At 36.2% G+C, this 26,206-nt stretch overlaps 1 protein-coding gene across 2 annotated transcripts in view; it reads right to left on the bottom strand.

Moving 5' to 3' along the window:
* LOC5565300 (trafficking kinesin-binding protein milt) overlaps positions 1-26,206 on the bottom strand; it is a 312,518-nt gene that overhangs the window by 231,969 nt on the left and 54,343 nt on the right. For both annotated transcript variants that reach the window (XM_021846826.1, XM_021846824.1), the window contains one exon: positions 13,837-14,046. In XM_021846826.1, the coding sequence (XP_021702518.1) occupies positions 13,837-14,046 (210 nt within the window). The remainder of the gene's footprint in view (positions 1-13,836; positions 14,047-26,206) is intronic.

Consider the following 26,206-nt stretch of genomic DNA (forward strand, 5'->3'; position numbering starts at 1 on the left):
AATCAGTTTTTTTTGCAAAGTTAAGGTGAAATGTGAAATTTTAGATTTCATACAAACTGCAAGTTTATCCGTCAGTGAATAACATCGAAACCACCATAGCATTTATAACATTTGTTTTCAATTGAGCTAGAAATCTTGAAAATCAACTTTTGCCCCACCTTACTCTACAGCTCGAATTCCAGTGGTAGATTGATGAAATCAAAGTTTCCCATAACTGCCATGACAAATCCAAAAGAGACGTTTTGCGTTACTTATGATAAACTGCAAATTCCAAGTCTGTAATTTGTTTTGGCTGTTGTAATCGCCTTCATCATGTTGTCATGTTGTCATTTCGAGGGACCAAGCCATCTGAGTCAATTGATTCATAAAGACTGGCAACTCGTCAACTCTACTGTTTGCCCAACTCAGTTTTCACAGATCGTTTACCGAGGCTCCCCGTCATTATCAATTCAAAGTGTTCATTGAAAACAGTTTCGCCAGGCTGGGAACTGATGGAATGTCGAACTAGACAAGCAGACGATTCGCTATCTTGCAGTCGACGTTTATGATAACTAATGGCCAACATTAAATCCGCAGGCAATTAAGCTCGATTATCTGCCACCATAAATAACACCTTGGCCCGTCAATTATCTGCGTCTCGGCATCAGCCTTTGGTCAGCACAAAGAGTCTCTACTAAACCGCACCTCCTCCTACAAGGTGGAAACACTTTTAATTTCATTTTCATTAATTTTAAGAATTTCGCTTCGGAGCCATGCTGACTGACCACAGGCAACGAGATCCGAATCGGATTTTCCCATTATTGGATAACAATTTTCCCCTTCATCGTTCCCTGGCACTAGGGGGCGCGCGCACTCACGGCGAGACAACAGGTGCGTGTAAATTGCGCAAATTTGAGCAAAATTGGAATTTTATCGGCTCAAGCATTTACTTTCACGATTGCACATTCTTTCTCCAGCCATTAGCTACACCTTCATCTTGCGATCTTTTTTTGTCTACGGTTTTGATTCATTTGTTCGATTCTTCTGTTTTTTTTTCTTTGTCTTGGGAACCGTTGAATCGAAATTGAAAGCTATCTGTAATTAGAGCCACTTACTTTTGTTTGCTTTCGAAGAAAGTGAATGTTACGCCATTGCTTTATTTTCCGGCTCGGAATGAATTCTGATAGAATTATAACGAAATTGTGTTTTTATTATGAACAAGATCATTTCTCAATGTTTAAGATGAATATACCTATTGCTTTGTTTTTGCATAGACAAATTCGTCTCACGTCTTCTTAGGCACAAATCTGAGGATCTGTTAAATTAATCGGTTTGAGAATTGCTCAAAAATGTAGCATTTAAAGCTTTGTATGAGTCTGGACGAGTAGAACACGAGTAGAAAAAAGGCGCTTATTTTTGCGACCATCGTTAGGTTCTAACAACTTTGTCTTGTAATTAAGCAGAAATTTGGGGGGCATTCGGTACCGAATCAAATTCATTGAATAATTGTTGTTCTGTTGATTTTTATAGATTTGAGGAATTTTGCAGTAAAACCTCTCTAGAGATTCGTACGAAATCTTTGGTGAATTCCTAGTCAAACTCTTTGGGGATATCCTAACAGCGAGTGGCGCAATTTTCACTTTTTGATGGCTTGGTTACTTACTATTTCATAATAAAAAATCATAAAAGTCATTATTTTCACAATCTGAGAACAAATATTTTATATTCTGTATTTCACTACACTTTTTTATATTAAACTTTGGGAGGGATTATTAGAGTATGTTTAAAAAAAGTGAAGTGTTAAAGTTCATTTGTAATTCTGTATTTGTTCTTTAAATTTGAACAACCATATAATGCTTATTTCATAGATGTTCTACATTTTATCTTACAATATCTTTGAACTGGTGATTGAGGGATTCTTAGCGACGCTTACGTAGGAACCTCTAATGATGATATTTATGTTGCAAATCTTGGGTGTCCTTCTGAATAAATTACAGGTAGAAGCTTTAGATATTTCAAGCGGAAAGTTGGTAACGATTTTCCATTGTGCATATGGAGAAAAAAAAAACCATCGTGATGTATCAAAAAAAACTTGAGAAAGTAATGCAGCAGATTAAGTTTATGTTCTGTAAGTTCTGTCAGTAATCTCTTCACTTTTTTGAATTTGAAGAATTTCACCAGACACCTACTATTTTTTTTATTTTTTCACACTCATTCCTTAAACAAGTGTCCAGGGTTGGTCATAAATCCGGAAAAACGGGGAACGCGGGAAAAAGACGGGAAAACGGGAATTCCATATAAGTACAGGTATGATCGTTTTGAATAAATTTTCAAAGCTTAAAATTATGAAATCAATATAAACGAAGGTAAGATCAAAAAACCTAGATGTTATTTATCGAGGTTTTATTGAAGATAGGGGCCCAGATAGCCGTAGCGGTAAACGCGCAGCTATTCAGCAAGACCAAGCTGTGAGGGTCGTGGGTTCGAATCCCACCGGTCGAGGATCTTTTCGTAAAGGAAATTTTCTCGACTTCCCAGGGCATAGAGTATCTTCGTACCTGCCACACGATATACACATGCATAAATGGTCATTTGGCACAGATAGCTCTCAGTTAATAACTGTGGAAGTGCTCATAAGAACACTAAGCTGAGAAGCAGGCTCTGTCCCAGTTGGGACGTAATGCCAGAAAGAAGAAGAAGATTGAAGATATATTCGATCTTAACAGATTGAATAAAGCATTGAAAAGAGTAGCTCCAGTAAAAACCACTCTAAAATGCTTTGTAGAAATCTATCAAACTTATTTGCGGCCAAATTTGTCGATAATGAATTGTGTTTTGAAAGATCTGTATGATGTATTGAAACTCACACCTAAAAACTCATCATGCTTGTCTTACAAAGCCAACGATGAAACTCCTAGACTGCACTTAGTCGTGTTAATAGTCGTGTTCACAAAGGATTTATGAATTTAACTGCTCAAATCCGCAACAAAAAATATTCCAAATGTCATTGACATCTTCACTTTTGATAAAAACTTTGCAAAAACTAATATGAGCAAAACATATATTTCTTCGAATGGTATTTGAAGTGATTTTCCTACTTAGTTTACAAATAACTACCATTGCGCAAGGCTATGCGCATATTTGCATAAATATTACTGAGAGTGGACTGAAACGATGATACATACCTACATGTTGGAAAATCCAATAATCTTAACTTGATAGTTTAACATCGAGATGTACCTTCAACAATATAATTCGAAGATCATCAGCAATCAAATAAATAATATTAGCTTAGCTTAGCTTAGACTGACTACACATATCAATGGTTGCTATTCCGTGATTGACCGAAGTCAGTGAAAATGCACAAAGAATCAACTAGAAGTTCAGCTGGGATTGGCCATAATCTTTTTCAGTGTGCATAATTCAGTGCCTCTATTTATACAAGGTCAATAACGGCGCCGGCCACGTCCTTGCAGTCAGGTGGGATTGAAGGAAGGAATGTTAGTGTGTAACCTTTGCTATTTGGAGACCGTGTTTGCCTCTGCATCTCCACAAAGGTTACTGGGAGGGATGTTTGTTAATGGGGAGGATCGTTGGGTCAAAGGATTCACTTTGATTAGACCATGATAAACAATGATTTGTGAGATATATACATGCTTATACGTAAATATAATTGTTCATATAATTTCTATGTAGAGGAAAATTATGCCGACACTTGAGGTGACGAACCATTCAAAGTTTGTTGAACAAATACCTAAATGTAACATTCCTACAGCTGTCAGTACGAAAGCATGTGTTATTATATTTTACTCATTTGAAAAGAAACAAAAGACTCAATTGGTTGGGACATCATAGAACACTCTTATTCTTATGCCGACACTTACAGTGGCGAACCATCCAAAGTTTGTTGAATAAAGTGAACCTTTCGCAAGTCTACACTTGTAGTGTCGAACCATTCAAAGTTTTTTTAATTACAAAAATAAAGGTATATAAGGGGTGTTCTGAAAAAAAAAAAAAATGTTAAACATAAATAAATCATGAATCAGAGTTTGTGTCGACACTCACAGTGACGAACCATCCATAGTTTGTTGAAACATTATATTTACATCCCACCATTGTAACGATTAAATGTGCAGTCATACATATTTTATAGATTAGAAATAGTAGCATGAAACGAGCTCACCAATTGATCCGTTATCCTTGACTGAGCAGCCACAATCCACTTTCAGCTTCACTCGTTTGCTCGTTTCACATAGGCGCGCGACCCGAAAAAAAATAACACGGACGACAGCTCGGCCTCTTGACGCACTGCCCAGGAGCAAGCGTCAAGGTCGTCGAAAGATCAAAAAGAACGAACCGATCGCGGCACTTTTTTAATTACTCCAACGGAACGTGAAATTCAATATGTTGATAAGCATCTCTCTAATCGGAGAGAAGGCTTAGTTTGCATCTATATTTAACACAATATATTCTTTGCATGCGATAGGAAGCATAATAGAAGTTAATTATGATAACTTCAGAAGAAAACTGTGAAAAATAAATTCACGTCTCTCTATTAGAAGCACATAAAATCTTAAATGTCAATTTGAATTATTCCGTTTTGAAACTTCATGTTTTAATATCCAATTATTTTTTTGATAAAAAGATCTAACATTGATAAGATAGTTTAATTATTTCACCAAAACTGTGTTTTATTGAAATTCTTGCACTTTTCTTGATAATGTTTGATTATTTGACAGTAATACCAGAGACGAATAGAGCCATAGTACAAATTCAAATTTCGAACAGCACGAATAAATCGTATTCAAATGAAGAATTTGGCAAATAAATTAATCTGAGCTTGTTCTACTGGTCTCAAACTAGAGAATCATCACTACTCCTGCGGTATAAATTATATTGGAAAGGTTAAAATTGAATAGCAATTGACTGCCATTTCCTTGTTATATGGTGACATATTTCAGCGAAACATTTCAACCAAATCGCTATACAAAAACCGAGTATTCGGAATATGAGTCTGTTCGGAATTTGAGACAAAACGGTAGTAGGGTTCAGAATGGGTACCACTTCTAGAACTGCATTTGTTCCCTTGGTACTGCAAAGGTTACCCAAGTTTGACAGATCGCAGTACACTTTTCTCGGCATTCTAGATTGAAATTAAATAAAAAATAATAAAATTTTGGGCAACTGCAAGGAACATGGAGGTGTTATACCGTGCACTCCCACTAATGTGAACAGTGCTTCATGCAAACCATTGGGGTTCATTTTTAATATGTCTAACCTTCTAGTTACCCTGTAATCGAGTTTCTGGTTACCTCTTTCACTATTTTGCTTTGATTCCGCGTTTCGTTCCATTGCGCTCCATTCCATTTCACTCCGTTCCAAGAGCTAAATGTCCGTTGACCCGTTCGTAAGTCATTTCGTGACATACAAACACCATTCCATTTTTATTTATATAGATTTGTTTCTTTTTTATTGCAGTTAATTTGTAACATACTGACGATTCTCTCGGTGATAGTAATATTTCCACCGAACTTCTGAAATCTCGGTTAATTTTACTTTTTACTCGTATCTCGGCAACCATGTAAGCCGAGCACTAACGTTAACAACGTTTTCGCCGAATTCAGTTGTCTCGAATGCTGATATATCGGTTTACACCTAAGTTTTCTCAGAATTTTGTTTTACCATCTGTCATCTTGTTTTCATTCACATCTCTGTGTATACGTGAAAAGGAGTGTAAATATCATGGAAAAGTTTTTACAATAAACCAAATGCTGGATATTATGAAGCAGGAGGAAGTTAGATTTTTCAAACTCTCCAGTAAGTACGCTCAAAGTTGTTGTTTTATGTTATTTATTGCTCAATATCGGATATTACGTGCTTTTTCTGCCGGGAAGTATTTATGGAACAATTAGTCGAGTTTTAAGAACACGTCATTATCCATTTCCATGTTTGATTTATGGGCTGCTCCAAAGTAGACATTGCTTAAAAACACTAATGTAAACCTATATAAACTAAATAATATTCTGTGGATAAAAGTGCCTAAACAAAGATTGTTTTTCTTTTTTGCTGATATTTCAATTTGTGAGATGTCGAGATTTTCGGTTAAACACGGTAGCTAAAACCTTTCACAGAAACCGAGTTAATCAGCTAAAACTATTAAGCCGAGATGGCTGCCGAGCGCTCGGCTGTGCGGATCTCGGTTTCCAAAAGCCGAGTTTTGGCATATTATTCTATGTGTGTAGTATTCTGACAGATTGAACTACTTCTTTTTTAGATACCTTTCGTTCAACTGCTGAGATTCTGATGTAAATTTTCAAGTCTAAGCGTGACGTTTTCATAGTATTATAGAAGAAAAAGTTTCATGAACAATGAATCGAATCACTTACTCTTTGAATAGTTCTTCACAAGAGGCGTCAATCTTCAGAAGAATAGAATTTTGATAACAAATAACACATAGTCATTAACTATTTCAATTGAGGTTACACGAAACGCATCGCTTCCAGATTCTGTAGTTTCTGAATCCTTTTCACTAACAAAAACTTCTTCCCGTAACAACCATGAAGGTGCAGAGGTATACTCGGTCTTTAGTAACAATGGATGTCACATTAACATTCCTACCATTTCCCGATGACCGTAAGGACTAGGCCGGCGCCGTTATTGACTTTATAATATTTGGAATTCTCGAAATTAGACACTGAAGATGATAAGCTACTCTCAAGCTCCGTCTGTTGGTGCCTTGTGCAATTTCGATTATTCCGGTCAATCACAGAGTAACAAATATGAATTGTGCGATCATAAATGATCGTGTTTATGCTCACGCTCAATGGAGTTCTGGAGCTGATAAAAAGATGGTTAAGAAAACTCTAGGATACTTTGAGCTCTTAAAGTAATTTCAAAGCTGTACCTATACTGAAAATATTCGTAGATTCTACAAAAAATAGTACTTAGTAATAAGAATTTACATATTGCTAAATCAAGATATGTGCATAACTGTGACATGTTTACTGAATCATGACAAATGTTTATTATGTTTATTTTTCAAAATTGAAAAATTCTTTTACAGATCCCACTTAATGATTTTATCGAAATGATAAACAACTGACCCTTCATTACAATGCGTTTATCTTGTTCCCTCAATCCACGACACACGGAAGACTTACACCTTCACAGGTGAATAGACGTTATTTTTTTCTATCCGGCACCGAAGTCAAAACAAAACAAGCCGCTAAGGCGCTTAAACGCCTAATCTTCCTAGAAATTGTATCCATGTGCTCCGCTGTTGATTGTATGCACGACTAACCAAAATCAAAACTAAAGCCCGTCTGTGGCTCCATTTCTCATGATTTCAATTACAATGAGCGTCCCCCTCACGGTGGGGTGCAATTAGTTAATTAAATCACTTTCGGTGGGCTTCCTATGGTCTCTGCCTAAGCGCGATTGCGCGTGCATATTCAATTACCTATGCTGCGCAAGCTAGGGTGACCACATGGAACATTGTTAAAGGAGGACAATGCTTACACAGTTCTAGAAATTTTACGTAAAGAAATGATGTTCAGATCTCATAAAAACATTGTAGTACAAGACAGGACTTGAAGGCCGTATCACAAACAATATTCATAGTTTTTTTTACAGACTGTTTGCAATTTTCTACAGAATAATGAAGAACTGATAATAAATGCTTTGTGTTTTTTATGTTGAACTTCAGAACATTAATAGCCTAATCGATATAGTCCGCTAAAATTTATAATAAGTCTTTTAAAATCTGTCACAAAATTATAATGTGAGTGTTGTTACAAATAAAATAATAGATTATTGAAAATAGTTTATGAATTTAACATAAGCACACTCGTTCATTGATATTAATAAATTGTTGTTTGATAAAACAGCAGTAAAATCTGATATTACGAAGTTCCAAAAAATATTCTGAACTGTAAACACATTTTTTTGTATTTTATAAGATTTAGTTTGACAAAAACAACATTTTTACGAAAAAAATGAGGACACTTCTTAAATTTGGATACCACATGGTCACCCTACGCGGAGCACACAAACGCGCGTGGGCCAGACATTACTATAATCGGTAGTCAGCAATTGATAGCAGCAGCAGGTGAAAATCGAACAATTTGCATCGGCTGCGCTCTGTGTTCCGGCGTGATCGTTGCTTACATTAGGCGGAAGATAGGAAACCGTTTTATGATAGCAGGGTTTGACGACGACTTTTATAAAACGAAGTGAAGCAAATTTAATTGGAAATTGAGTGACGATAAATGTGTGAATTATCGCAATCATGCAACCATGCATGCATGATAACTCATGCACATATGAAGGAGCTGCATTGCACTGTGGTACCGGCTATAGGTCAAAAATCCAAAAATAAGTAAGTATCATAAGCCATACATTTCACTCCCATACATGTTCTTGGATCAATTATGATCTAAAGAATGTATAATCATAAATTTTATGTATTTCTTCTTCTTTTCGGCGATACGTCCCAACTGAGACAGAGTCTGCTCCTAAGCTTCTTCATTAGCGCTTCGACAGTTATTGACTGAGAGCTTTTTTTTTCTGAAGACCAGTTTTGCATGTGTATATCGTATGCCAGTGATTTTCGTATTCTATTTGTAGTCTTCGCAAGCTAAAAATCAAATTTTGTATACAAGGAATTATGACCACTTCGTAGAACAAATGTGCATCGTCAAGGTTTCCGCCGCCAACAACAACGTCTGTTGCTTCACTATTGAACCAAACTGGTGCTAATCTTCGGAACAAACAATGACAAACGAGAGTTGCAAATTTCCACTGCCATTGCTGCACCGCCTTCCAATGGAGTGACATGCATGACGATCGTAGAAAATGAGCACCTTGCTCGAAGAAACCATAGTTTCAAAATGTCGCAAAATTCGTACTTGGGTTTGGATGGGAGGCAGATTCTCCCCTTCGGCCAAGCGGAAAACCTCAAGCTCATCAAGTGGGCTTCGATATGCAAACATTTCAATCACCCTTTGCGCGATGCGGTCTAGTTACTTTCGATGGGTTTGGTGAATGGGAGGACAGTTCGGCGTCGTTATATCTAGAGAGCGATGAAAATGGAACTAGCTATTTAGTTGGTACATTTCCTAAACAATTTTCCACCTCATTTGTTTGCGCGAGTGAGGCAATCGCAACATCTCAATCGACTATGATGATTAGCGAGTGCGATGAACGAAGGCACATGGCCCTATGATTTTTTGATTAGGGTGACCGTTCCCGAAAAAGAGTGACCAGAAAAATCGCGACTTTGCAAAATTTTTATTTATTTAAAAATCATAACTTTTGAACGGCTTGACCGATTTTCAATTATCTTGGACAAAATGAAAGCTAAAGATTTTGATCCGTTTTTTCGTGTTTTGAAAGCCTTGGGACAAAAGGGGCTATTGCTGTTCTCATTTTTTCTTAAAAGTTCAGAAAATTTGTTTCATTTTTGATTTTCATACAAGTGTAGCCACAAATGCTTCATATAATTTAAACAGAATTGTCTCCGTACGTTGACTTCAGTAAGTTTTGCATCAGTCGCAATGCAAAATTTATTAGTAAATGTAAGATTTAAAGGAAAGCAACCTTTTTTGTAAACCATTGCAAGTCCTCTATGGCCGGACAGCTCTTGTCCTCTATGACCGGACAGTAAAAATGTTAACCTAATAACTGGGATCTAATTTATAATTCGCTTTTTCATGAATCAAACAGCAACAAAAATAAAGCATAAATAAAAAAAACTTTCGGTCCTTGGAGGCCTTATAAAGTGCTGTAAACATGATGCTTTTAAGGCAAATGAGCGCACGAGAAGCAGCCACAAGATATGATGTACAGTCATCTCTCAATAATTCGATAATGAAGGGACCACCGAGTTAGGGAGATATCGTGTAACAGAATACTAAAACAGTGCAAATATGCGATTCAAGGGACCATCGAGGTAGCCACACGGATAAAAATCTGATCCCCACACCATGATTTACAAATCATGAAATTCATAAATTGGTTAGGTCATAATATCAGGATCACAAATCATGCTTCCTGGAGTCATAATCATGATTCCTCATAAGCGTACCATCAAGTGTGAAAACACTAAGCGGCGCGCTTTGCTTCATCTTATTCGTATCGATCACACTTTATTCAAGATGACGAAGCGGTTGAGTGGTAGAGTACGTGGCTCACAATCGGAAGATTCTTGGCTCGAATCTCAATGTATGCTATTTTTAACTCTTTTTTTTATTTTGTCGATCATAAACGGATGCGCGACTCACCATTTTTGGCATTTGAATCATGATTCCGAGCAATCAGCAACAAAAACCTAACGCGTGTGTTGCGTTAAGGTAACACGGGGCAAGTGAGAATCCGGGGTAAGTGGGGCGTTTCGTCATAGCTCACTTAGGAAAAGTTTTTCATGGGGGTATTCTTCTAGAAAATTGAAGATACAATGACAATGAATGTATTTAGTACTGAACATATTGTTATTTATATTACCATGTGGTTCATGTAACAGTTGTCGGTTCAGCGCCATTTTCAACTTGCATGATAAATTGTGACACGTTTCACGTCTTACATTGACTCTCAAAAAATAAATGTGTTACAAAGCGAATTTTCATCAGTAAGCTATAATTTTAAGTATTATTACAAGCTGCTAACGATAAACCAGAATTTTATTTTCATTTCATATGAAATTTTCGATAGTCTATCTTACTCCAAAATATCTTTGTACCCGGGGTAAGTGGGACCTATCAAAACAAAAACCAGAATCAAAACTTTTCGTATACGTTTCATACATTTTCCTAGAGAGTAGCACTAAAACATTAAAAAAAAAAGATTTTTATCAAAAAAGATCAATCTCAAATTACGCAATTGCATAAAAGGGAGAGGAAAAGTTTATTTTACGACTTCAAAGTTGAACAAACACAAAGATGAAATTTGAAATGCATCATGAGAACGATCACTTTTCTATTTTATTTGAACTTTATTTGTTGTTTCTACCAAATTAAGTAGTGATGGAAAACAATTCCACCCAATTAAGTGGTTTTCTGCCATGCATATAAATAATAACAAAACATATTTATAATTTCGTCAATTATTGATTGTTTATGTGCTACATTCTAATTAACAACTTATAAATGGTATATTTTGAGCATGTTTAATCCCTCTTTACGCTTTTATTGAGGAATTTTCAATTAATATTAAATGTGAGGTGACATACTATTAAATAAAGGTTTTCTTCCTAAAACGTTACGTATTTTATGGTTGATCCCTTATGTACATCAAATATGTACTTGAAATTAAAAATCTATGATTTATCAATCCTTTTATTGTAATGGTTGACTTGCTGATGTTTATTGACGCATGAAACTGGATGTGTCCCTCTTGCCCCGTTTAGCGAGGTAACTGCGGCTAATGGCTCATTCTAAAACTTTCTTCCAAGGTTTTCACAATTTCGAAATTATTCGATCAGTTTCATGCACACACACTCAAATATGTTGCCAAAATGTGATTGTGTTGTTGGATTTGAAAAATATTGACATTTGAAAATTTTATTAAACAATTTGTTTGAACTATCGTTTTTTTCGTTCCCACTTGCCCCGCGGTACCTTACGGCAATCTGACTCATGATATCATGAGTCCAAATCATGGTGTATTTTCATAAGACGAAAACACGCTGGAATCATGAAATCATGAGTCATAATCTTGTTTTTGGATTCTGATTTCTACCCGTGCATGAACACCAAATTTTACTATGGTTCTCAAACTAGATATTGAGATACGAAGGTCGAATAAGTAAGAGTTGACTGTACCTAAGAGCACACTTTAACCTTCGAGCTGATCAAGAAATTGTAAAGAACTATAAACGCGTTGAATTCTCGAAGACATTTTCATCTGAATACGAGCAACCGCTTATGCAACATAGACGACGACATATGGTGCTGATCAAGAAGGGATTTATGGAACGGACCTTGCTGATATGCTTCATACACTGTATATCATGCAAAGATTGAACCCACAAGGCATGTATTGACATACCAAGCACCCCTGTGGGTTTGGTGTAAACTTTGATGGTGAAAATCATAGTGCCCGAGCATAGAGGACATAGTGTCCGGCCATAGAGGACACATTTCAGTGCACACTATTTTTGGTACATAATGCAATCCATTATAAAAATGAATTATAAAGGTTTATTTTTGTTCTCATGTGAGTTTTTACTTAAAATAATGTGATTTTTTGATACTGTACAAAAATTAACGGTAAAACTAATTTAGCTTTTGAAATATTACCAAAAAACAAAAAGTGTCCGGGCATAGAAGACTTCCCCCTATCTTAACGTACTAAAAGTTTAAATAATTTGTTTTAGTGGTCTTAGAATTGCCAAATTTTAATTGTTTAAAACTGCATAAACCAATTGAATTTAATTTATAACTTGTGAAAATGTTGATTTGTGTTACAAATCTTATAATGAGATTTTGACGCTTTCTCTTAGAAAATGGTTGGCCAAGTTTTGCACAAGTGAATGAATTGACTGTTTTATGGACTTATGGAAGATTCTTCCAGCTTTCAAATATAATTCGAAATTTCACATATGTCTTCATATATTTTGATTTGCTTGCAATAATTTGATATATATTGTTTTACTTATGATAAAATATTTGTCAAAATTCCAGCATAGTTAAGCTTTTGATACAAAAAGGTGAACTACTGATTTCGGAATCAGTAAATTGTAAGAATTATTTTCTCTCTAGAACGCTAGAGTAATTAATTTAAGAATTGATGCATAATTGTTTGAGAGTTTTCGGAGGATTTACCAGAATAATCCGTGTAGCAATCCTAAGGAGCAATCCGTGAGTAAATTTTCAGAGGATGAAAATAGCTCGAATGATTACTGAAAAACTCTCAGTGGTAACTTCTGGAGGATTTCTTGTATGATTTACTGGAATGGTCCTTAACGAAATTCTATATTGAACCATGAAGAGGTTTCCTTGAAAATTGTTGTAGAAACTCTTGAAAGATTTTTTAGCGTAACAATTTGAGACATCGTCGAAAGGATTATATAAAGAATCTCAGAAGGAAATCCATAAAGGAATTTTTGAAATAATACGAAATGATATTCCTTGTATAAATATTCTGAAAAAGAATTGTTGAAATTCAAATATAAATAATTTCTCACATAACTCATAACCTAAGAAACTAAAGGTTGTCCATGAACTACGTAATTTTGCCATTTGGCCATATACTTTATGATAGATCCCTGATTCAACCTTGCTATTGAAAGTGTAATGATCATACCTGATTAAACTAATTAATTTCCCAGGCACCTAAGTACTCTATCTTGTCATTACATAGGCACTTCAATGTTTTGTAAAGCACCATCCATTTAATAGCACTTCCTTTGAAAAGACTTGAAAACTCTTGCTCTGTGCAAAAATAGATAAGATAAACAATCTATTCCAAGCCATACGTATGACGCCACAATCGAAGAATCGCAAACTTTGCACACACATGTGCTTCGATCCGATACATGGATTGAAAAATGTTCAAAAACATTCTCCAATAAAGAGTCGACCGGCTCATTCAAATCCCTCAATACCAACACAGCTGGATGGTGGCAGCTGCTTTGACCCGAGGACGCACGCAAGTATTCCGAAAAGAGCAAAAAGCGAAATGTATAAAAATCCACCTCAAGCGCTCGATGCGCCACCTGCCTTCCAGTAGCCTAAACTCTTTCCGCCGGTAGTTTCGTTCATTGGCCACCGGAGGGAATCGCATCGGTTGAAAGCTACCGTACATGGGTCCATTGCCGACCATGATATAATAAAAATAAATTCAATCAGCATGGGTACTCACGGAAATAGTTGAGGGCCTCTCGCGTTTGCTCGGTAGTCAAGCCCAGACCTTCCTGGGGGATCGGTAGTGCCGGATAGTTGACGAACCAGTCCTGATTTTCGTAGCCACCGAAGGTGGTGGTCGTGTCCGCCCGGACCTTGTAGCGCGGTATTTGCTCCTCCAGGAGCGAGAAGAGCTCCACTTCCGGCAGGTTATCCGAGCTGCATACCTCTGTTGGATGGAAACGAGAATAGGGAAAGAGAGTTAGCTTAGGCGGGTGAAGAAGCGGTGTACGTTAATCACTCTAGAATTAAAGCATATCTATTTCAAGCTTGGATAAAGTGGAACATCGATGTGTTCGTTTTTTCCGTTTTCGAAGCGAGATTGAAAAGTGTGTTAGGCTTGTCTGACAAACAAGTGGATATAACGCCCGCGGTAGTAAATCGCACCGGCCTGTACATGAATCAAGGTTCACTCCTGACGATGCCGACAAGCCCATGGGTATGCGTATATATCTTTGACTAGGCATAGTTTTGTTCAACATCATTTTGCTCGCTCACAATATCAATAGACATACTCTAAGATGCCACTTCCTCAACCAGGCGTGCAACTGTCGATTAGCGAACGCTCCGTTTTCACGATTCAGTGAAACTGGTGAAAATTGGATATTTTTTGATTGAAAGGTATTAGAGTGCTTTCGTATTGAAAATGCTTCAGGCACAAGGCAATAAGTTCATGGTCAAATATTGATGGACGTTATCACATTTGGGTATGTAAAAACAACCAACGTACAGTTGACGCAATTAATTTGAACCCACCCGGTGCATCTTTCGTTAGCCGAGTTGCAAATGAGAGTGCACTCTTGAAAAAAAAAACCTTTCGAACAACAAAATGACGCAAGTTTGGTTGTCACCAAGCGTTTGCGGGGGTGCAAAATGAGGAACGTGTATATGTACAGCAAACATATGTACCATATTGGAAAAATCTTTTCAATACACGTTGATAAATCAAAACAATAAATGTAAACTCGAGAAAATAATTAAAAATTATTCTGCAATGCAATATTGAATATCTTTGGTTATGGATTAGAATATGATGAATTAACCCGTATAGGCCTGAATGAGAGCAAAAATACTGAAACTCTCACCGCTCAGAGAAATCTTAACTGGTTCTAATGATTTTTTGTCAGTTCACTGGCCCACATATCTAGTTTCTAGAAGTGGCCAGAGGAACTCGGAAATATTTCTGTGGCCGGAGTTATTCCGATGGGCCACTGGGTCAAGTCGGGTAATAAGCGCTATTTTTTTAGATATGCTAAATTACCTTTATTTATTTGCAATGACAAACATTTTATTTTGCATAAATCATTAAGATCTGATATTTAACATTATAAATGAAAAGTTTTGCACCGTTCAAAATATACCGAATGTGGCCATTCGGACGTAATGCTCAGAAGAACCGGCTATAGATTTGTTGGATACTAAACCGTTCCAATTCTCGAAAAGTAGATATTAAACATAATTGCGCACTAAAATGCGTTCCCATAAGCTTGGTATAGATGTTCAGATACAAATTGGCCACATTATTGTGAGTTTGAGGCGTCCCGGGACCCGAAAATGGTCATTTGTAGGATTAATCAAATGCAAAACTCATAGCTATCCAATTCAATCCTTTCACAAAAGATTTACACTGATGCAATTTTCTTTGAATTCCGTCATGTAGTGGTCACATTATAAACAATTCCGGAAATAACTTGCGACTTAAAATTTGTCTACCTCCAGGGGCACAAACGCACAGTATCCTTCTCACCCGACCTGACCCAGTGAGTCACCGGAATAATTCCGCGTTACTCTGTCCACCTCTAGAAACTAGATATGTGTGCCAGTATACTGACAAAAAATCATTTGAATCCATTAAGAATTCGCTGGGCGGTGAGGGTTTTAGAATTTTTGCTTTCACTCAGGCCTATACGGGTTAATACCACCACAAAGTACATATCACATTAGAAGGTAATCATGTTCCGCATAGTTGTGGGGAAATTTGGTGTCTTTCTAAGACACCCCCAGAAGTCTTTGAAGCCAACTACCATGGGAATATCCATGAAAACTAATTTCGTGTTTGTTTTTCAAAAATTGTCTCCGGTATTCATAATAATAAGAGCGTCATTATAAATTTATTGGGGAATTGCTGGAATAGTCTAAACAAGCAGACTTCTGTCAAAGATCTTACCAGAAATAGGTTTTGATAAGGATCTTGTCAACTGAATTTCTAGTTATCTTAAAATAAATCCATTCAGAAATTATTTAAAGCTTTCGGCCCTAGGAATTTCTTCTTGGTTTCTTTCTACTGGGTTGTTTTTTCCTGGGACTCTTCATAGAATTTCTCAAATAATCATGTCATGGATTACCGTAAAATGGGGTGTTAAGGGATGAAAAATATATATATATTTTTTTTTGTATGGTATTCAGTTGGAGCTGCCTGACAGCTTAACTTGTCAAGGCTGAACCCTCGGTCTGGCTTTTGCCAAGTTTCCCCTCTACCAGGACCAATACTCAGACGGACTAGGTAATGGCGCCCACATGAACACTGTTTTTTATTAGTATTGTGACGTGGTAGTTTTTGAAAAGTACCGATATTCCCTTGCTTCTGAGAAAAGGAAGCATTATGAAAATCAGCAGCTCCATTAGAATTTGTTTGAAATAGTAGTGCATTACTAATACTGTCTAGTCGAAATGGTTTTGAATAATTTGTCATACAAGTGCTATTCTGATTACTATTGTCTTTTACGTAAGATTAGAGTCTTAAATGTCAAGTGTCGTCAAGTCTTAACAAAATTAGGCTGTTTAGTAGTAGTTCTAGTTAATTTCATTTTTTGTTGTTAAAAGTATTTATTGGTCATTACGTTCATATATCCTTAAAGAAAAAAGTCGCTTTCCTTGTCTGTTCAACAATTTTTCGAAACTAGCAAGTGTACCCTAATGATCGATCTCAGCGTCTTACTTTCCATAGTCATTTTTATAGTGAATATTGAAGAGTAAAGTTACCTTAGGCTTCTATTACAGTCTCCTACAAGATTCACTTTTCGGTGGCAAATGCAATGCTTCACAACGCCTCACGCTATGTCGGAACCAGACGATTATGAAAATCGCATGTACATCGGATTTTTTCTCGTTAGAGTTTAGTATTTGAGTTATATTTTAATAATCCGAATGTTTTAAAATATTCCATCGGTGAAATTTTGATTTTTTCCACTTTTTAGCTATTTTTCATACTAAATCCCATGAAAATCACGTTTTCGACGCATTTCAGCCCATACAAAATGTATGAAAAAAAAAATTCACCGATAGAATATTTTAAAACCTTCCGATTATGAAAATATAGACCAAATACTGATCTCTAGCAAGAAAAAATCCGATGTACATTCGATTTCTATTATCGTCTGGTTTAAACATAGCGTGCGCCTACTTTCTACTTGTAAATTTTGCGAAAATGAAGCTGGAATTAGATTATTTATACCGCTGTTACAAAAGAGGTATTTCTTATTATGGCAATGTAAAAAACCATATTAAAATAAGATTTTCGCCACTTATTTCTACTCAGTGAATCTACTAGTCATTTTCCTAAGAGTTCCTAAGTATTCCCTACGTCGTATATGATAACGATGTATCTAGCTAGCTAATAGTAAGAGTGGCTACGGATCATTCTGGTTAGCAAAAGGCAAACTGAACGTCACCAATAGTATTAATGTCCACTTCGAATAGATTAATTATTTGAAATGGGCATCAATTCTATCAATGACGCAGAATGTCCGTTGGATCACATCCGAGATATTATTGCGTCTATGCCATATGAATTATGACGCGGCTTTAAGCAAAAAATGCCAAAATGTGATACCACCACTACAGGTTACGCCTTTGGTTTCCATCATATGGGCTAATGGATTATGCCCTCCCATCGCGGCAAGGTCGCATAACCAAGGGGAGGGAGGATGAAAAAAAAATCGAATTAAATTTCAAGCAACATTCACCAGTATGTCAATAATTGAACAAATGACAGACCTACCATTCTCTTGTCGTGTACATCGCAGAGATGCATTTTGAACGCTCATGTTCTGTGAGTGTTCGCAAATGTTCCTTCAATTGCTCTCGTGTTCGTGTTCAGCATTTTGAACAGGCATATGATCACTAGATTTCTCACGGAATCGTGATCTTTCATGCACTCATTAAGTACTTCGACTCTATAGTTTCATCAGGTTTCACCATACAATCTACCTAGATTTTAATACACCAGTAATTAATGAGTTGACAATCTGAAAGGAGCGTCCAACATAGCCCTGGTCCTCACAGGTCAATACCTCATGCTTCGACGGGTCCGCCCGCAAGACCGCAAGCTAAGAGTTCCGTTCCGTATACAGCCTGGGCACAACTGCCGTACAAGGGAGAAAGTGGATTTGTTCACTGGGCTATGACTGCATCCTAACAATCGGATTCGTTAGTTAGATCAATTAGATACTGCGATAAATGCTCATAAATATCACTTATGAAGGAAAAATCATTCCGAAACGTTAAATATAGGCAGATACACTAAATTTGCGGCCTTTGGTGAAACGTTGTGTAATATCAGAAAACAGTCCAGACCGAAGTCAGATTCATAGAAGCTGAATTGCGGTCGTATAAGGTTCATTCAAAAATGAGATCGTTTACATAGCAAAAAAACATTCAAACAGTGGATGTAAATCATTTGTGGTGCAAACATTACCAAATCATGTTTAAAAAATTGCGTCAGGTTTTCAACGAGTGATATAACAAGATAACCTTGAATTGCACATTTATTTTTATTTAAACATATTGAAATTATCCAAAGATTCGTATATCTTGACGGAAGAGCACTCGAATGTGGGTCTGGAATGAGCAAAGTTATAGATATCGTCTTGAATACCGCTATCGTTGGGCCCATCTTGTTCCGTCGATTTTCAGGCGTTATTTTTGTAAATTATCAAATGTATGATGCTAGAACAAAAGTTAATTTAGAAAAAAGCAATTAAATTATCACATAGTATTTTACCTTTCCACGAATCAATCAACGATGTATACGAATACCGTTTTGATTCATATTACGGACAGCTTCAAATTCCGGACACTCTACTTTGTATGGGAAACATTTCACGCGGAATTTTTCAATTTTTGCTGTTGAAAAGTTCTCAATTTCAAGGCTCGTTTTAGTAAACTTTTTCCATAAATATCTTTGAAAATTTATAATGCCCAACTACCTTAGATGTCTCTTTAGTGGTTTAACGATTTCGATTGATGATTTGACTGTTCCATTAATGATTATCATGAGCTGTCCGGAATTCGATTCAAAGTGTCCGGAATATGAGGCAAAAGTGAGGAAGCGTTCGAAATAAGAATCATGAAAAGGCCACACATTTTGATTTATTTAAAATTATTGAAGTTGCGGAAGCGTATTCTTCATCCACGTTTCGAAAGTAAAGGGCTTCCGACGCTCGATAGCGCTAAGGAATCATACAGAATGATTCATTTTGTATATTCTATGCTGGGTTATATTTCCCTGAGTCCTTAAGTGTCCGTAATATGAATCAAAACGGTATTTTTGTATGTCTGGATTTATTTGAGGGAAACAATGAATGGCGGAAACGGTTGCCACGAGATGAACAGAGTACTGTGATCAAACAACGCAAATTGTTTGAACTTGAACACAGCTCGTGAGCACAAGCTTTGAACAGAACATGAACAGAACGCGTTCAAATACATCTCTGGTACATCGAAAGTCAAATACAATGATAAGGATTCTATGACAGGTTTCTGAGATAATCATGAACATGTGTGATTTTTTACTAAAATGCAAAATGGGGTGTTAAGGAATTTGAGTTTCGTTAATAAAACCATACAACAAACCCTTCTTGGGCAATAAGTTTGATGTTTTCATTCAGTTTCATAGGTTATGTTCAACTTTTTTCAGATAATACATCAATATATTTGTAATTGGAACTCCTGCAAAAGCAAACCGTTTTATTTTAGCTGCTAAATCTTGCATAGTCATTAATCCTATTTGGGAACTATCAATGTATTGTAAAATTGTCTTGAAATGATTTGTGTACTTATATGCAACATGATCATAACCAATTTATTTTCAGTTCACGAATCCTAGAAGCTGTGTAGAGCAACTTCGTGAAAAACCTATCATATAAAGAAAATTTCATTACGTTCATATATCCTTAAAGAAAAAAGTCGCTTCCTTGTCTGTTCAACAATTTTTCGAAACTTGGAAGTGTACCCTAATGATCTTACTTTCCATAGTCATTTTTATTGTGAATATTGAGGAGTAAAGTTACCTTAGGCTTCTATTACAGTCTCCTACAAGATTCACTTTTCGGTGTCAAATGCAATGCTTCACAACGCCTACTTTCTACTAAATTTTGCGAAAATGAAGCTGGAATTAGATTATTTATACCGCTGTTACAAAAGAGGTATTTCTTATTATGGCAATGTAAAAACCATATTAAAATAAGATTGTCGCCACTTATTTCTACTGAGTGAATCTACTAGTCAATTTCCTAAGAGTTCCTAAGTATTCCCTACGTCGTATATGATAACGATGTGTCTAGCTAGCTAATAGTGAGAGTGGCTACGGATCATTCTGGTTAGTAAAAGGCAAAATGAACGTCACCAATAGTATTAATGTCCACTTCGAATAGATTAATTATTTGAAATGGGCATCAATTCTATCAATGACGCAGAATGTCCGTTGGATCACATCCGAGATATTATTGCATCTATGCCATATGAATTATGACGCGGCTTTAAGCAAAAAATGCCAAAATGTGATACCCAGGGTGGCCACCAAATATCCATTCTGAAATTCCCGCTTTTTTCCCGGTTTTCCCGATATGATTTTCAAATTTTTCCCGGTTTTCAATAGAGGGGCCCATACGCAAAAGGATGATCCTTTGATTGGTTTTTTAGCTGAATATACTAAAAAATTCTAATGCAAGCTTTTCAACGGTATTTTTAGGTGATTTTTCCGTCCAATAAGAAAAATAATAATTTTCGGGTTGGTTTTTTAGAATCCTATAAAATTAGTTCGATATGAAAAATTGCTAAAAAAACACTTAAAACTAGGTTTCTGTCACTTACTGCCCTTTGCTTCTAATCCCTTCAATTGTGCCAATAGGATGGTTTCTACTCTTGGCTCTTTTGATTCACTTTAACAACTAGCAGTCCCTGCAAACGTTGTATTGCCCAGTAGGGTACGGCCTGAAGGCTTTGAAAAAAAAAAAATTCTGAAGTTTTAGTCAAATTTACATTTCCCACAACTTTCTTGGACGATTTTCAAAAATATTGCGCATTTCTTTCACCACTGGACTATCGCAGAAGTTATGACAAGTGCGGAAATGCTAATAAAAGTGCGCGATTGCAGCAAATCGAGGCGGTGTCTTCAGCGGGGTTATTCCTCACAGTCCAACGAATAAGTGCTCTGAAGACACCAACATGATTCGATGCAATCCCGCACTTTTATTTGCATTTTCACACTCATGAAGCCGCACTTTGCAGTCCAGTAGTGAAAGAAATACACAATATTATTCCACTTAAACACGCCGGAGCGCTTGATGACAACAGAAGTGAAAAACATGTTGAAATCGGTCGTCCCGTTCTCATGCCAACTCGTGACATACGAACACCATTCCATTTTCATGTATATAGATAACCCCTTTTGTGCATCCTATAACACTATTTTAAATGTTTCAATCGAAAATCTTTCGATTTTTTTATCTTCATAAAAAAGAAAAGTTCACTAAAGCAAATAAAGTTTAAGGTGAGGATGAAACAAAGCCCCACTAAACAGAAGAAACTAAAGAAAATTATGAATCCAATATGTTCAAGGTTTAATTCTGCCAGAAGTTTTGAAACTCTGATTCGAAATTTTGAATCAGATAGATTAGTGAAAAAATCAAGCCCTGGTAGTGAGAAAATAAAAACAAACGATTTCGAAACATTGCCAACCAATTTGAAACATTTCTAAGAACTTTAGTGTAGCAAAGTAAACTTTTTCTACGGAAAAAAAGAGGTTAATCATTGATGTTTAAATGTTATTTTTCCAAGAATACAGATGCTTAATGGAAATATAATAAACCATATAAACTTTATACAACTTATTTTTGGTGGTTTGGAAATATAATAAACCATATAAACTTTCTACAACTTATTTTTGGTGGTTTGTAAATTTGGAGCTTGAAGATGTTCGTTCACAATGGTTTTCCCGGTGACCATCTCAAATTCCCGGTTTTTCCCGTCTTTTTCCCGTTTTTCCCGGTTCGGTGGCCACCGTGGATACCACCACTACAGGTTACGCCTTTGGTTTCCATCATATGGGCTAATGGATTATGCCCTCCCATCGCGGCAAGGTCGCATAACCAAGGGGAGGGGTATTTAGCCTATAAAATTCTAACAAAAATGTTTTGAAACTAATAAACTCATTACGCGTGGTAAAGATGGACAAATCATGGGTGAAATTATGAAAAAACATCCACGTGCTCGGCTGGGATTTGAACCCAGGACTCTTGTATGCTAGACGAGCGCTTTACCAACTAAGCTATCGAGCCACTTGGTGACCCAATAACTGAGTTGGTTACAAGTTTAGATTTCAAATCCCTACAGACAACGCGGACCCCTTTCATAACCCATATCCATCCATCTCATATCGCTACACACGCGGAAAGAGCGAGTGCGATTTATTTAGTGTTGAAACTGTTTGCCTATCGTATCTACAACAATGTAACAACTGTATTGTGGAAGAGTAAAGATGTGGGAAGGCTATCAACGTGTCGTTCTCACTCAAGTGACGACATGACTACTACAGAGAGGCAGTAACACTCTAAAATAAATTGATACTTATATACCGAACAGCTCAATATTAGTATCAATTTGTTTTGAAACGTTTTCAACATCTAGATTCCACAATACTTTAATATAATAGACATCCCCTATCACATAATGCAGCTCACAATTCTCCGAACAAATCAAGCAATTTAGATGACGAATATATCGACTTTAAAACCCCACGTGTCCTTAACACCCCATTTCTGGAAGTATTTCCATTTTCTCCTACTAGTCCTTCCAGGTATTTTAAGTAAACCATCTACGAAAAGGGTGTCCACTATTTCACAGAAATAAAATGCCCTAATATTTCCAGGTTAAAAAAAAATCTTCAAAACATGTAAATGATTGACGAATGGTTGAAATCATTTTCAAGGATAGGTATTTTGACTTAGAAATACATAAACTAAAAAATCTAACAATAAAGATAAAAGATAAATAAATTGTTTTCACTTCAGTAAGCGATAAAAAATCATAAATTAATAGCGAAAAGCCATAACAGAGCTGTGTTGGCTTCAATAGAAATATTTTAACCTCTACTATATGAGAAAAATATGAAAAGAATGATAAAATTATTTTTCGATCATAAAATCGCTTGTGCCACTATTTTACACGTGTTCCAGTAGTTACGCTAGTGCTCCAGTAGTAGACGTTAGGGAATGATATAAGGAATTTTGAGCAAAACAGTTAATGTTAGCATACAGTGAGAGGCAAAATAAAGTGCCCACCTTACCAGTTTTCGAATTTCTCTCATTGATTTGGTTCAAATTAAAGTTAACACACCTAAATCTTTTGTGATATTTTATTTTTGATGTTCTTTTAAAGTTGCACTTACGAAATTTTGATAAAAAAAAGAATTTTACTTAAAGAAAAAGAAAATCAATTTGTATTGAAAAAAAAGTAGTGACAAAAATAAGTGCCCACTTCCTTCTTGGCCCCAGAAAAGATGATTTAAGAAAAATAAAAAGCAATTTAATAGTTAATGTGTCCTCCTTTGGCCTTAAGGACTTGCTGGAGGCTCTTCGGCATGCTTTTCACCAGGCTTTGTAGGTGTTGTGGATCTAGTTCTTCCCAGGCGCGCTCCAAGGCTTCAAAATAATTATTTTTGTTGGTAACACCAGTTTTTTCAACCCTGGCATCGAGAATCGCCCACAAATTCTCGATGGGGTTGAGGTCTGGGCTTTGTGGAGGCCATTCCAGCGGTTTAATCCGACAAGACCGGAAAAAAGACTTGGTCTTCTTTCCAGTATGCTTCGGGTCGTTGTTCTAGAGAAATATGAATTTCTCTTCAAGGCCCGTCTGGATCAGCGAAACCTCCAGATTTTCCAGCAAGATGTTAATGTAGGAATCTGCCGTCATTATTCCGTCGATTTTCACGACGCTTCCTACTCCACTCCATGAAAAACACCCCCAGACCATCACATTTCATCACATCACACTTCCATGCGTCACCGTTCCTTGGATGTGGCGCTCCTGAAGCTCGAGCTGTCTAACCGAGAGCGGCGGGCTCGTGTGTGATGCAGAGCACCACATCCAAGGAACGGTGAAGCATGGAGGAGGAAATGTGATGGTCTGGGGGTGTTTTTCATGGAGTGGAGTAGAAAACCTCGTGAAAATCGACGGAATAATGATGGCAGATTCCTACATTAACATCTTGCTGGAAAATCTGGAGGTTTCGCTGATCCAGACGGGCCTTGAAGAGAAATTCATATTTCTCTAGAACAACGACCCGAAGCATACTGGAAAGAAGACCAAGTCTTTTTTCCGGTCTTGTCGGATTAAACCGCTGGAATGGCCTCCACAAAGCCCAGACCTCAACCCCATCGAGAATTTGTGGGCGATTCTCGATGCCAGGGTTGAAAAAACTGGTGTTACCAACAAAAATAATTATTTTGAAGCCTTGGAGCGCGCCTGGGAAGAACTAGATCCACAACACCTACAAAACCTGGTGAAAAGCATGCCGAAGAGCCTCCAGCAAGTCCTTAAGGCCAAAGGAGGACACATTAACTATTAAATTGCTTTTTATTTTTCTTAAATCATCTTTTCTGGGGCCAAGAAGGAAGTGGGCACTTATTTTTGTCACTACTTTTTTTTCAATACAAATTGATTTTCTTTTTCTTTAAGTAAAATTCTTTTTTTTATCAAAATTTCGTAAGTGCAACTTTAAAAGAACATCAAAAATAAAATATCACAAAAGATTTAGGTGTGTTAACTTTAATTTGAACCAAATCAATGAGAGAAATTCGAAAACTGGTAAGGTGGGCACTTTATTTTGCCTCTCACTGTAGGTTTAAAATGTTTTCGTCGTAGCAGCAACTAAAATCCTTCATTTGCAAGATTTAGATAAAGGTTATCTCTGGAACATTTCTTCTTTTTGTTTATATCCATTTAAAAAATTGTTTCCATCAGATGATCCACTACTGGAACACGATGGCAACTATTGATGAAAGGGAGTATTTTTTTTTGCGACATAACATAAGAGTTTGATTCGTCATTTGAACAGACATTCTAAGAATGTTTCCAACACTTCCTCGTAAAATTACGACAAGTATTACTGCTCATTTTACTGTAAATTTCTTTCACATATTACTCCAAAGACCTCTTCAGGAGTTTATTTTGTGATTTTTACGAACTTTTTATGTAATTCTTTTAAAAGTTTTTTCGATACTTTCAAGAATTCAATCTGATTTTTTATTCTATTCTTACATTTACGTATAATTTACTACATTTATACGTATAATTTTCTACAATTTTCTTACCAGACATGATTTTTTGCATTGGTTGGTTCTTTATCATGGCGAAGAAATTACTTCGACGATTCAATCAGGAATTGCTCCAAAGATCGTTTCTGACATGTTTTAAGGAAGTCTCAAGTTCTTCGGAAATTTATCCACAGATTCCTTTATTTCATTCATTTCCCAAGGATTTAAATCTTGAAAAGATCTTCGAAAGAACTCTTGGATTCTTGATGAATTTCTTTCTAAGATTTTCTTGATAAATTGCCAAGATAATAACAAAAAATCGAAGCTCTGAATAATGTCCTACAAGACTTTTTGCAGAAATTCGGACAGAATCCATGAACAAAATTATCTATGCATTATCGGAGTAATAACTGTTATAATAGCTGTAGTATTAACCGGTGTGGAACCTTGGATAATGTTTCGTAGAATCTATGGAGATTTAGGAATTGTATTTGAAAAATTATTAGTGAAGTTTTTGAACCGCAGCAATAATATTTTGATGAAATGCTTGACAAATTTCTAGAAAAACCTAATGCGGAACCCCAGGTGCAATTTTTCGAGGAATTTTTCGAAAATTTATAATAGATTTCATCGAATAATGCCTTTAAGAAATTTTGAGCAATTCCGGAGAGTTATCGTGGATTTATGTTTGAAAGAATACTCATACAAAATCCTTGATTAAATGAAAAAAATTTTAGGGATTATTGTAGGGTTTCTTGTAAAAATATCGATTTTTTTTTCGAAAACTCTATAATA

Source organism: Aedes aegypti, chromosome 2 (genome assembly GCF_002204515.2).
Source record: "Aedes aegypti strain LVP_AGWG chromosome 2, AaegL5.0 Primary Assembly, whole genome shotgun sequence".
NCBI lineage: Eukaryota > Metazoa > Arthropoda > Insecta > Diptera > Culicidae > Aedes > Aedes aegypti.